General features: G+C 46.3%; 1 protein-coding gene across 7 annotated transcripts in view; it reads left to right on the forward strand.

Moving 5' to 3' along the window:
* The window catches only part of ULK4 (unc-51 like kinase 4), a 512,654-nt gene that overhangs the window by 496,571 nt on the left and 2,586 nt on the right, over positions 1-13,497 (forward strand). The window contains exon 36 of one of the 7 annotated variants that reach the window (XM_029242047.1): positions 12,293-12,378. The exons of the other annotated variants lie outside the window; for them this stretch is intronic. Within the exon in view, the coding sequence (XP_029097880.1) occupies positions 12,293-12,378 (86 nt within the window). The remainder of the gene's footprint in view (positions 1-12,292; positions 12,379-13,497) is intronic. 7 annotated transcript variants of the gene reach the window in all.

Genomic DNA, 13,497 nt, shown 5'->3' on the forward strand with positions numbered 1-13,497 from the left:
GTTGTCTGTGAATCTATTTCTGTTTTGTAAATGAGTTCATTGTATCAGTTTTTAGATTCCACCTGTAAGTGATATCATATGCTATTTGTCGTTCTCTGTCTGACTTATTTCCCTTAGTATGATCGTCTCCGGTTCCATCCATGTTGCTACAAAAGGCATTATTTCATTCTTTTTTATGGCTGAGTAATATTCCATTGTATACACATAGACAGCATCTTCTTTATCCATTCATCTGTCGATGGACATTTAGGTTGTTTCCATGTCTTGGCTATTGTGAATAGTGCTGCTAAGAACATTGGGGTGAGTGTATCTTTTTGAATTAGAGTTTTCGTCTTTTCTGGTTATATGCCCAGGAGTGGAATTGCTGGATCATATGGTGGCTCTGTTTTTAGTTTTTTAAGGATATTCCGTTTACATTTTAACTGTGCTTCTCACAGTGGAAGCTCTGCCTTGACACCCATCCTACACTATACCCCCAGAATCTAACTAAAGAGGACTTGGCATGTAGCAGGTGGTCCAGACACCCCGTCTTCTTCTTCTTCTTTTTTTTGGCCACGCCATGCTGTTTGCGGGATCTTAGTTCCCCAGCCAGGGATCGAAACTGCGCCCTTGGCAGTGAAAGCACAGAGTCCTAACCACTGGATCGCCAGGGGATTCCCAACACCCTGTCTTCTTGACCACAGAATCATGCTAACTAAGATTTGTCAGACCCTTTACTGCTGCAGAAAGAGCCTTCATGTGTATTCAGCTCGTGTCGGACTGTGATTTCTTCTCTGCCCCCCTCTCACTAGCCTGAGGGCCTTGGGAGCGAGGATGATAACGCTGGAGACCTCACACTGAGCATGTCCCCATCGTCATTTCACGTAATCGCAGTCACGTTCCACACATTGCTTTTGTATGTTCTGCTCTTTACCTAACATTAGAGGGTGTGCATTTTCCTGATTGTTCTTATTTATGATGCTGGATCACAGCAGCGTGGTTTAGTGGCCGACAGTATCCTCACTAGGTCGAGTGAGGAACTGGGGAAAGAAGGAAACTGGGGGGACCTATTAAGCCTTGTTGACCTGATATCACTCACTTGCCCCCGCCCCTTTCCCCACCATCCAATAGAAAGCTCAGAAAAAGGACTGGAAGCAGGCACTGAATAAGCCACTTCCGCTATCTGCTTCTCCACCCCAGAGCCCCGCCATTAACACACACAGCCTACCCACACCACAAATTCAAGGACTGCGTTGTCAAATAGACCCCTCAGTATGACCCCATAGAGCATTCCTAAGGATCAGCTGGGATTTGTTTGGGTCAAGCTCACATAATATCTCCTCACATAGTCCCTCACTTCTTACTACCCTAAGTTCTCACACTTACCAAATCACAGGACAGTTACTATCTTGGGTGTTTTCTCTTGTGAGGAACTGATTCCAGACACATCCCGTGGTTGACATCCTAGCACCACTGACTGGGAAACGTATTCTATCGTGTTTGCCTTTCTAAGCACTTGGATCAGGTCCTCTGGGGAAAATGGTGCGGTCTGATCCTGTGTTTCCCCAGAACTTTCTTTGGGCCAACTTACAGTTTATTCTTATATCCACAAGAGATCCCCAGTCCTATTTCTTTGCCAATTAAAACTGCTTTTTCCTCACTTATTTTGGACTTGGCTGTCGTAGTTAGTTGGATCAGGTCTAAAAGATTTCCCAAACCAGCTATATTTATGTTCAACATTTTAAACTTACTGGATGGAATGGCCAGAAACTGATGTCATTATGAACAGTTTCTAAGCACTAAGGGCATTTTTACTGCCCCGAAGAGAGCTGAAGAGAGCTTCATTTAGCTGGCCTAAAATGAAGAGGGCAGCTACGGATAATTTTCTTCTAGAAAGCAACCGTGTCTCATGGGATGACAAAGAAAAGCATTCACATCCTCAACATGTCATTTCCATGGGCTCTGGATTTAGCAGGTGCCCACAGGTACAGACGGGAGTTTGGAGAGGAGAACTGAGGTGTCGGGCCAGGTTGGGGAGCATACAGACCCCAGGAGGAGAGGAAGGAAAGGTCAACAGAGAGAAGAAAATCCTTCCACGCTGGCGTGTTCTCACTCAGGTCAGCTCGCCCATGCCACTTGGTAACTATTTGCCCACCATCTGTCCTCCTTTGCTTTTGCTGCTTCTCCAAATCTGGAAAGATCAGATGAGAGGAGAGTGCTCCCCAATTTGACCCCGGCTCTAGAGACTGCGGTCTTAAACACGGCAGGCCAAGCCATTCCTTCCGGGACCTGGGCTCCTGGAAGCCGGGGCTGGCTCCCCCTGGGCCAGAATGGCAGTCTCCTCCTTACTCATGGAAGGTGTCAGCTCCCGCCTTCCCCAGTGGCCACTGGCTGTCTCTGTGCCGCTGCTTCTGCAGCCAGACCCTTATGTGGGCGGCAAAGGGCAGCACGGCGACTGGGGCAGGGAGGGCGGTGGAGCGAGTTGGCCAGATCTGGGTCTCCATGCCAGCCTCACCCCATCTCTAATGTGAAGTCATAGGAGACCTTCCTCGTAGGGTTATTGTGAAGAGAACAGGAGATAATGGTACACAAACTGTAAGTGCACGTCCCATCCCCAGCAGGGACAGCCCTCCACCTGAGGGTGTGAGGAGAGATGCAGAAAAGCCTTCTGGTCGCCAGGCGCTAAGAGAAACTACCAAGCGCGTGGTGGTCTGCACATCAGGGTGTGTTTGCTGGAAGTACATATGATCCAGGGACTCCTTCGGTCAAGACCTGGAACCCCTGACGCTGTCTAGGAGAGAGATTCTGTGGACCCTGCTCCCACTGGAAATGATGGGGATCAACAACAGCAACAATGAGGGGAGCAAAGGGTGCCAGACGATCTACCGGGGTGGCAGGGGGCACCAAGCAGCACGGTTGGTAAGCCTTTACACTCGATCACCGGCATGCAGCCAGTGGAGCCTGAAGTGCAACACCGTGTCATCGGTCACTCGGTCATTGATTGTTATTAATCAGCCAGGCGGCCATCAGCCGGGCAGAGTGCTTAGCAGACGTGAGGATGGAACGGACTCTCTGGATCTTGAAGGTGGGGAGACTGGGTCTTAGCTCAGTTCCACTGCCTGCTGGCCAGGTGACCTTGGGCAAGTCACATTAGCCCTGCTGGCTTCCGTTTCCTCTTCTGTAAAGTGAGCCTAGGAATACTTCTTTTTCATGGTCGTCAGAAAGAAGCTCACATATTTGAAAGCACTTAACTCTGTTCCTGCACATAATAGGTGCCCAGAAATGGTGGTTTCCTTTCTTGAACCAAATTCCAAGCTCTTTTTGCTCTAAGGCCTGCTGACTCAGTTAGTTTTATAGACAAAGGTGAATCACGACAGTTTTTACCTGAAACCTAGGTTTTCTTAGCTCTGCCTATGCATGTTGGTGAACGCCCTGTGCATCCTCCCACCCTCTCCCCTCCCCGTTCTCCTTGAATGCTCGGCATGGAAACTCATGGGTGATCTTGAACAAGAGGAGCTCAGCTGTTTTCTTCCTCTTCAGCCTTCTTCAACTTGAGGAATCACTGTATCCGGATGCCACCGTCTCCCCGGGCCTCTGTGCTGCCAGCGTCTCCCTGTGAGTTAAAGCTACACTGGGCTCCATGCAGCGCGTGGAAGAACGCCTCCATAGCAGTCCGCCTGGATGCAAAGATGGTGCCGCTTCTGGCCCGATACCACCCAGCTTCACTGTAATGTCTCGGTCTCCCTGCAGAGAACCTGAGTTCACAGGATCTGGGCCAAATCCGGGTGACTAAGGCTTTGGAACTGGGCCTGCCTCATCCACAAGCCCACACCTCTGCCCTCGAGATGCCCCAGTGTAGGTTCCAACTGGACCCCCTCACTCCTTGGTGATCAGCAGATCTACTGACAGGCATTCTTAGGGATGCCTCTAGATTTCCTTCAGATCATCCACCTGATTACTAGCCTGGGTCAGAAGGGGGCCTCACTTGCTTTTGTTGAGGAATACAACATTTCTAAATGGACTCCCGGGAAGGCACAGATGCCATGAGGCAGCCAAAGGCCGTGCGTGAGAATTACTCCCTTCCACCCCGGATGCATTCAGCAACTCATGGAAGACACACACGGGCCTGGATGCAGAGCAGCTTGTATTCATACAGTCTTGCTTTAAATGTGGATGTGAAAGGCAGCTCAAGAAATTTCTGGAGACACCCAGAGTGAGCACCAGGTGGAAAGCGGGGAGGGGCTGCCAGATTCCATCACGCCGACCAGAGGTTCTTCCCAGATTCCAGCCTGGCATCAGAAGGCAAGGGGATAGCGAGTCTCGATATGCAAGGGGTAGAAATGGCTTTGAAGTAACAAAAACCTTAACCGAAGAGAAGACAAAGTATATGTTAAGAGAACAAAATAAAGGGGCTCGATGGATAGGTTTATTTTTGAAATTGAAACTCTCTGAAGTAGAGTTGTCATAGCTACCTGCTTGTTTTTACTCGTATTTATGAGATCTGAAGGCCACGGAATTAAAATAATCCTCCCGTGTGTGAAGTGTGTGTCTGTAACAACAAGCGCCGGGGAGCACCTGGGCCACGCTTGCTCTCGTCAGCTCCGTCTGCTGGGTTTTTTCTGGTCTGTCCGTGTTGCCCGGGCCTGTCCAGAGGAACTCACGATTAGAAAACTAAGGTTAACTTGGCGGCGGCGTGCCACACACATTCAGGATCAGGGAAGAGACAGACACGTATCATTACACGCTCGTAACAGAGGCCGGCGGCCTGCCCGTGCCTGCCTCACTCACGGCTACGGAGCTCCACACGTGAAACCATTTCCAACCAGAGACGCTGGCAGCGGAGCTTTTACGAGCTGCAGGAGGACGATGCTGTGAGTCAGATTCATGAGCATAAACTCACAATGTATCACGATGATACAAAGTAAAGTACATTCTGACTTAACGCGTTTTTAAGACCTTTGCTGAGGAATGTTGGCACCAGGCCTGGCTTTGTCCCCCGGTGGCCACTGTGGCCCGGGAGACCTAGTCTCCCCTCAGCTCCCCCGGGCACACTGAGGAGGCTGCCAACTTCAGGCTCCTGTCATTACCGAGGGCTTGAGATGGCTTCTTTTGGTAGTTTGCATTTGGGAGGCTGAAATCCGGAAAGGAGCCAGCCCACACTCCGTCCTGGACGGTGGGTGTGTTTAAAAAAAAAAAAAAAAAGCCACTACCTTACAATTTGTGAGCCTGGTGGGAACGTGAGGGGTGATTCTGCAGGACACCAGCCTCTCCTTTCAGTGTTTTGGTTACACAGTGATTCCTGAATGCTCATTGACACAACCCACGTTCAAGGGACTGTAGCAGAAGGTTGAATAAAGTAGCATATTTACCCAAAGTCCATCATTTGCTTTTTCATATCCCCTCAATTAAACAGAGAGGGAGGACTTGTCCTTCCAAGTTGATCTTAATTCTAAGCTCAAATTCCCGACCTTTTTATGGTGTTTCCCTTAAAGGTCCCGATGTTTTGAATGGATGCCTGTCTACCAGGTGAACCTGTATGTATTTAGTATAATTCATGTTTCCATTTTGATTGACTTTAGCCATCCAGCTACCAGTCAGATGTCTTAGGAGCAGGAAAAATGTGAGGCAGGCGTGGCTTAGTTTTCAGGAAATGGACACCTGCCATTTGATGTTTTGAAATAATAAAATCTACTCATGGACTCTTAGAGGTCCAGGAACCTCTGCTATAGAACATTATTGCAAAATAAAATTGTTTCCTTGTCTTGGCTAATGGAAGTGACTTCTAATGAAAATATTAACTACAGGAGGAAGGTACTGTGTTGACACTCTTCGCCAGTGTCCTCTTGCATTATTTATTTTCTTAGAGAGTCACTGCAGTGCTCGCTCTTGAGTACTGTCATCAGAGCCATGAGAAACTCTCCAGCAGTTGCTCAGCCGTGAATTCAGTATCTCAGTGGACAAGTGTCACTTTCCCTCCTGCCTCATGAAGGACGGGTCTCAGGGTGCCCAGAACGTTCTCTGCTTAGGTAACTCAGAAGAGGAGGAGGTGGGGTGACTTTTGAGCAGACCCACGGTTTGCTGTTTAACGAAGTTTGAGTACTGAGAAAATAGAAGGGTAAAGGCCACACTGATAAATACAGTGGGGTGTTTCTAAAAGAAGGTCGGTACCCGTCATAATTTATAACCTTTGGTGGCCAAAGAGGAGACCAGACTCCGGGAGAAAGGAGTAACTCATTCCAAAGGATTATTTCAAAGCCATTTAAAATCCTATTACAAGCTTGACTAATCCTAGGAAATTGGTGTCAGAGGGCAAAATAATTTAGCAAGGCAGATTAAAAGTCTTATCTTTTCAAAAAATTATCCAGACTTATCTTTACTGATATCTCATTAAAAATCCAGTCAGACCTATATACCGAGTAAGGCATGAAGGCTTTCCTAGCGGTTTTTCCATTTCCCTGTTGAAGGACGTCTCGGTTCCTTTTTCTTTTCAGTGATTTTTGAATAAAGCTACTACAGACTTTTGCAGACAGGTTTTCGTGTGGACATAAGTCTTCATTTCTCTTGGGCAGATACCTAAGAGTACAATTGCTGGGCCGTATGGTAAAACTACGTTCAAGTCTATAAGGAACCGCCAAAGTGTCTTCCACCGTGGCTGTACCATTTTGCGTTCCCACAGCAATGAATGGGAGTTTCTGGTACTCTGCATCCTGGCTGGCCTTTGTTATTGTCAGTTTTATGAATTTTAGGCATTCTAATAGGTGTGTAGCGGTATCGCATTGTAGTTTCAATTTGTGTTTCCCTAGTGACAAATGATATTCAGTATCATTTCGTGTCCTTGTTTGCCATCTATAATACCTTCTTTGATGAAGCGTCTATTCAGATTTTCTGCCCATTTAAAAAATTGGGTTATTCTCTTGCTGACTTTTAAGAGTTCTTTATATGTTCTGGAGAAAAGTCCTTTATCAGATATGTGATTTGCAAATATTTTCTCCTAGTCTGTGCTTTGTCTTATTCTCTTATCAATCTTCTACAAAGAGCAAAGGCTTTTAAAAAAATTTTTATTTATTTATTTTTTAATTTTTTAAATTGAAGTATAGTTGATTTACAACAATGTTGGTTTCAGATGTACAGCAAAGTGATTCAGTTATCCATACATATGTATATATCTATATTTTTTATTCTTTTCCATTATAGTTTATCGCATGATATTGAATATAGTTCCCTGTGCTGTACAGTAAATCCTTGTGGTTTATCTATTTTATATATAGTAGTGTGTATCTGTTAATCCCAAATTCCCAATTTATCCCCCCCGCTTTCCCTTTGGTAGCCGTAAGTTTGTTTTCTATGTCTGTGAGTCTGTTTCTGTTTTTAAAATAAGTTCATTTGTACTATGTTTTAGACTCCACATATAAGTGGTATCGTATATTTGTCTTTCTCTGACTTACTTCACTTAGTATGATAATCTCTAGGTCCATCCATGCTGCAAATGGCAAAATTTCATTCTTTTTATGGCTGATTAATATTCCATCGTACATATATAAAGAGCAAAGTTTTTAACATTGATAAAGTCCAATTTGTCCATTTTTTTCTTTCAGAGATGGTGCTTTTGTGTTGTATCTAAAAACTCATGAACAAACCCAAGGTCTCATATCTTTTCTCCTATATTTTCTTCCAGAAGTTGTATAGTTTCACATTTTGCATTCAGATCCATGATCCATTTTGAATGATTTTTTTTTTTTTTTTTTGGCCACGCCTCACGGCTTATGGGATTTTAGTTCCCAGACCAGGGATCGAACCCAGGCCCTCGGCAGTGAGAGCGTGGACTCCTAACCACTGGACCACCCAGGAATTCCCTTGAATGATGTTTTATTTGAGGTATTAAGACATGTTCCTAGGGTCCTGTTTTTGCATATGGATGTCCATTTGTTCTAGCATCATTTGTTCAAAAATGTTCCCCCATTCAGTTACCTTTGCACGCTTGTCAAAACTTTGATATTGTTTGTGTGGGTCTGCAAAAAATCCTGCTGGGGTTTTGATAGAAACTGCATTAAACCTATATTTTGGGAAAATTAATATCTTTACTATATTGAGTCATCTAATTCATGAACACATTATATCCATTTATTTAGTTTTTTAAAAATTTTATCAGCGTTTTATAATTTTTAACATAGATCCTGACGTATTTTGTTAGATTTATATCTTTGAAATTTGTCAGAACTTGCTTTATGACCCAGTATGTGGTATATGTTGGAAAGTTTCCATGGACATTTGAAAACAACATATATTCTGCAGTTGTTAGATGAATTTTTCTATATATGTCGATTAGGTCAGGTTTGTTAATCTTGTTGTATAAAACGTCCATATCCCTTCTGATTTTCATGTGCATGTTACTGGGAGAGATTGAAAAATATCCCACCATGATTATGGATTTGTTTAACTCTCACTTTGGTTCCGTCATTTTTTTGTTTTACAGATTTTGAGGTTGTTATTAGGTACGTTTAGAATTTAGACTTGATATATCTTCCTGGTCAGTTGATCTTTTTTTTTTTTTTTTTTTTTTTAAATTTATTTATTTATTCATTTTTGGCTGTGTTGGGTCTTCGTTTCTGTGCGAGGGCTTTCTCTAGTTGTGGCGAGCGGGGGCCACTCTTCATCGCAGTGCGCGGGCCTCTCACTGTCGCGGCCTCTCTTGTTGTGGAGCACAGGCTCCAGACGCTCAGGCTCAGTAGTTGTGGCTCACGGGCCTAGTTGCTCCGCGGCATGTGGAATCTTCCCAGACCAGGGCTCGAACCCATGTCCCCTGCATTGGCAGGCAGATTCTCAACCACTGCGCCACCAGGGAAGCCCAGTTGATCTTTTTATAAATATGATATGTCTCTCCTTATTCCTAGTTATAATTATTGGCTTAAAGTCGAGTTTGTCTGATATTAGCTATACCAACTTCCTTTGGTTACAATTTGTGTGGCATCTCTTTTTTCGTTCTTTAAACTTCAGTTGCTCTGTGCCCTTATATTTAAGGTATGTTTGTAAGCATCATGTAGTTGTGTTATATTTTGGTTATATCTAATCTAACAGTGTTAGTTAGTCTTTTATTTTGTAGTACTTGGTAAATTTAGATATTGATATATTTGGGCCTACATTTACCACATTACTCTTGATTTCTGCTCTGTTTTTCCTTCCCTCTTTGGGTTTGGGTTTGGGTTTGTTTTGCTCTTTTTCTAGTTTCTTAACATGAAAGCTTGGATTATGGATTTGAGACGTTTCTTTTTTAATGTAAGTATTGTACTATAAATTTCTCTTTAAGCACTACTTTAGCTGCACCCCACAGACGTTGATATATTGTATTGACATCTTCATTCAGCTCAGAATCATTTCTAATTTTCCTTGGGATGTCCTCTTTGATCCTTGGATTATTTGAGTGTGTTGTTTAATTTCCAATTGATTTGGAGATATTTTTGTTATCTTTGTTATTTATTTCTAGTTTAATTCCATGATGATCAGAGAATATAATTTATGTGATTTCAGTTCTCTTAAATTAGTAAATATTTGTTTTTTTACCCAGAATATTGTATACCTTGGTGAATGTTCCTGGATTCTTGGGAAAAAATGTAATTTCTGCTGTTGGTGGGCTTCGTGCTCTACGAATATCAGTGAGATCCAGTTGGATGACGGTGTTGTTCAACTTTTCCATATCCGTGCTGATTTCTGGTCTGCTCATCCTATCTGTTACTATAAGAGTTATTTGAAGTCTCCAGCTACAGTTTTGGATTTGTCTGTTTTTCCTTTCAGTTGTATCAGTTTTTCTTTATGTATTTTAAATTTCTGTTGTTAGATGCATACACATTTATTGTTTTATCTTCTTAGTGAGAGAACCCTTTTATCAGGATGCTATGTCTTTATTTATCCCTGATAATTTTCTTTGCTCTAAAGTCTTCTTTGCCTGATATTAATACAGCCACTCTAGCTTTCTGTTGACTCCTGTTTGTATGGTGTATCTTTTTTAACCTTTTATTTTAACCAACACAGGTTGAAGGTGAGCCTAGAAGTTCATAAATAATTTTATGGGGTTGCTTTCTTGAGCTCTTCCCTGTTATCTCCCCAGTACTTTCTGGCTCCCTGGGTCTCCCATTTTCTGTCTGGCCACAAACTGCTTAACCTCCGCAACTGTCATGTCGGGGCCAAACATTGTGAGAACAGAGAGAGAGAGAAGAGTTTTGGCTGATGGCTCCTGTTGCTGCCACCACAGAATTGCCTGGGGCCTGGGGCAAGAGAGAACTGAGGAAAAGGAAAGGGGGGTTCATCTACTCTCTCTGAGCTTTTCGAAGTTTCCTTTCCCATTCCTCAAGCCTGGCTTCTCCTGGGGCTCTCTCTTGTGCCCCACTTCTGGGGTTTGGGTGTGTTGAGTTCAAGGTGGTCTGTACTGGAGGGAGAGAGGAGATGGCGCTTCGGTTTCAGTGTCCTTCCCCAATCTGCCAGTGTTGTTTACTCTTCAGTGTTCTGAAAGAGCTGCCCTGTGCATTCTGTTCAGGTTTTACATGGAAAGGGTGGCATGTGTTTTCTCTGTCTTTCCCAGAACTAGAACCTCTGATTGATATTATTTAAAATTTTTATTTTCTAATTAACTCATATTGATAGAACAACAGCTGATGTTGCTAGTAAGAGTTCAGGTAAGTGGCCAAATCACATAGTTTTCAATTAATCCTCTTGGCTTTGTTTATGCTTGCATTTATGTCAGCTGCGCACGGTGCTATTCTCGTCTCTCGCTTTGATCACACAGTTTTCACCGTATTCTTCTGTTTGCACCTTCCAACTAGCCTCGTGAGTGAATGTAGCCTTGTTATCTCTTTGCAACTTGGAGCACAGCCTCTTACCCACGATCCCACGGTAGGGCTGGTAAGGGCAGTGAGTCTGGATGTAGCTCAACTGAGCTGTATGAGGCAGGGTTTTGAGAAAAATTAGATGGGAATCCTCGCTGAAGACCCTTTCAGGGTAAGTTTGTGCTTGCTTCAGACAGAATTGAACTACAGCAGCCTTCTGAACTCATCAAGTGGGGTGTAATTTCAGAACAGATTTACACACAGCTCTTTTAAGATGCAAATCTCTGCAGAAATTACACCTGATGCAGTCGAGCTGGCAGCTGGGGTCTGGCACACTCAGGAAGCGGGACAGGGGCTCAGTGGAGGTACAAATTCATTCACGTGCAATTCAGAGGCCACATTAAGGTCTAACTACCCCTGTGACCTTCCTATCACCATGAGTGATTGATTAAGAAATATTCAGCCTCTCCCTGAGAACTACAGAGATGATAATCCAGCCCTGGTTGCTATGATCAAGTGGAAAGACAGAAAATGGTGGGGACAGCCGAGGCCCGCCTGGTTCCAGCCTCATGTGGGGTTAGGGTCAAGCTCCCTGTGTACTGCCGTAGTGGTCCCTTAATCTCACTAAGCTTCAGTCACCTCATCTATAAAACACACTACATGCTTACCTTGCAAGGTGAGGCTACTGAAAGGGATAAGTGAGAAAATGTACAGGAAACTGCAGAGCCTTTTGAAACGTGAAGTTCCATACAAGTGTTTATTAGAAAATATTTATTAAATATCAAAGATAAAAATAGGACATGAAACGTGCATTAAGAGAGACAGTCTAATTGCAGAATCAAGGTTCATTCCTCAAGTCTTCTCTGCCTCGTAGGGCATGGACTCGTTTTACCGAAGGGCTGAACTGGGAGGTCTCCAGGAGCCTGGGCTGGGTCAGCACCTATCCGAGTCCCTTCCAGCCCTGAGAGTTTATGATTCTGCCTCTGGTGCCCAAGTGTCCCTCCTCTGTGTCTCCCGGGACGGTGGCCATTGGCAGAGGCACACTTCCCAGGGTACGCGGGTGAGGGTGTGACCAGTTTGATTCCTAGTGCCTCTTTCTTTTCCCAGGCTCCCGAGATCACGGGAGCCCAGCATCATCCTTCTGTCTATATGAAAGAGGTTGTGTTGGGCTTGGGACGCATGGGCCCACTGGGTCCCGGAACCGACAACTGGAAAGTTTGTTCACCCATGATCTGCTTTAACTGAAATGTTCAGGCTTCCAGAACACAGACCCTCCTGAGGGACCGACGGGAGGCACCCCATCCTCCCCTGGTGCATCTCCAGCTGCAGCGGACTCCTTCCTGCTCACCCCAAGGGTTGCCTCCGTGGTCAGCAGCGCACTGGGGCTCAGGGCTCACTGCCCGATAGCACTGGTGGCCTGAGACTCAGGGTGCCCGTCCAACGGATCATGGGTCAGGGATGGGCCAGCCGACCGCTTTCCTCTCCCTCCCTTGCAGATCACCTCCAATGAGAAGCACCTGGAGAGCCTCAAGAATTCGGGCAGCCTCCTGCGGGCTCTGGAGTGGCTGGCTCCGGCTGGGGGGTACGTAGGCCCAGGAGGGCTGTGGGAGGAGCAGCACAGAGCGTACCTGGGCTCAGCAAATAGCCTGGCATTCCTTTTCTCCACTCTTCTTTCTTCCCCCGCCCCCCGGTTTCCCCTACACACCAGGGACCATCACCTTCTCGCCTGACACTGCGCACTGAGATCCCTCCCTCCCAGTGTGGGATGGGCCACTCTGCCCCCCCACCCCCCGCAGTCCCCACTATGGAGGCTGGGGGAGGTAACAGGAGGGAGAAAAGAAGAGCATCCTAGCCGTGCAGCACGGGGAGGCCGTATTCCCATCTACAGATGGGGACGGGAGCGGATTATGACCAGGTGGGAGACCTGATGAACCTCATGAGAAAAGCAGTACCTGTTTGTGCACACGTGCCCCCCGCAGCAGCCTGGCCAGAGGCCCCATTACCACCACCTTGCAGAGGGTCTGGAGGCCCACTCTACAGCCCCGGCTGCCGTCAGAGGGAAAACTTGAACGCCTAGAAGAGTTTGACACTGAGAAGCTGAGGTTAGGTCAGCCTCTCAGTCCTCAGCTTCACAGTCAGTACGTCTAGAGCATCCTGGAAGTGAGGTGCCGAGACCAGGACGGCCCTGTCACCCGGAACACGCTGCACCCTGTGGAGGGAGGAACCGGCCTCTCTGCCAGCCCCCCGGTGACGCCGATGCCGGTGTAGTGAGGGCGCTGGGAGGGTTCTTGCCGCACACACCCCTGCACTCCCTGGAGAGGCGGTTCCAGGGTTGGGCGGGGGGGTGGGGGGGGGGCGGGTAGGGCTGACGAGTCATTTAAAATGTTAGTGCCACGTGACCAGAGAAAAATGGCATGGGAATAAAGCGAGAACTGCCCCCAGGTATCCACCCTTTAGGCAGCCGGTGTGCTGTGTAATGGCTCACTGCATGTGACAGCGCCAGGGCCTGGCAGGTGGGCTCTGGGGGCAGTTCAGGGGCTTGATTAAATGACTCGGGTGAGTGCCTTGTCCCCAGAGCTGAGGGAGGCGGCCGGAGGGCGTGGTGGCCCCTGAGCTGCAGCTGCTCTCCCTGCCCTGGGGAGGAGGCCCCACCTGCTAAGGGGTACCTGGCCTTCGCTGGGTGTGCGGGACGCGGGGTGGT

Source organism: Monodon monoceros, unplaced genomic scaffold (genome assembly GCF_005190385.1).
Source record: "Monodon monoceros isolate NGI ecotype Baffin Bay Population unplaced genomic scaffold, NGI_Narwhal_1 Super_Scaffold_3, whole genome shotgun sequence".
Classification (NCBI taxonomy): domain Eukaryota; kingdom Metazoa; phylum Chordata; class Mammalia; order Artiodactyla; family Monodontidae; genus Monodon; species Monodon monoceros.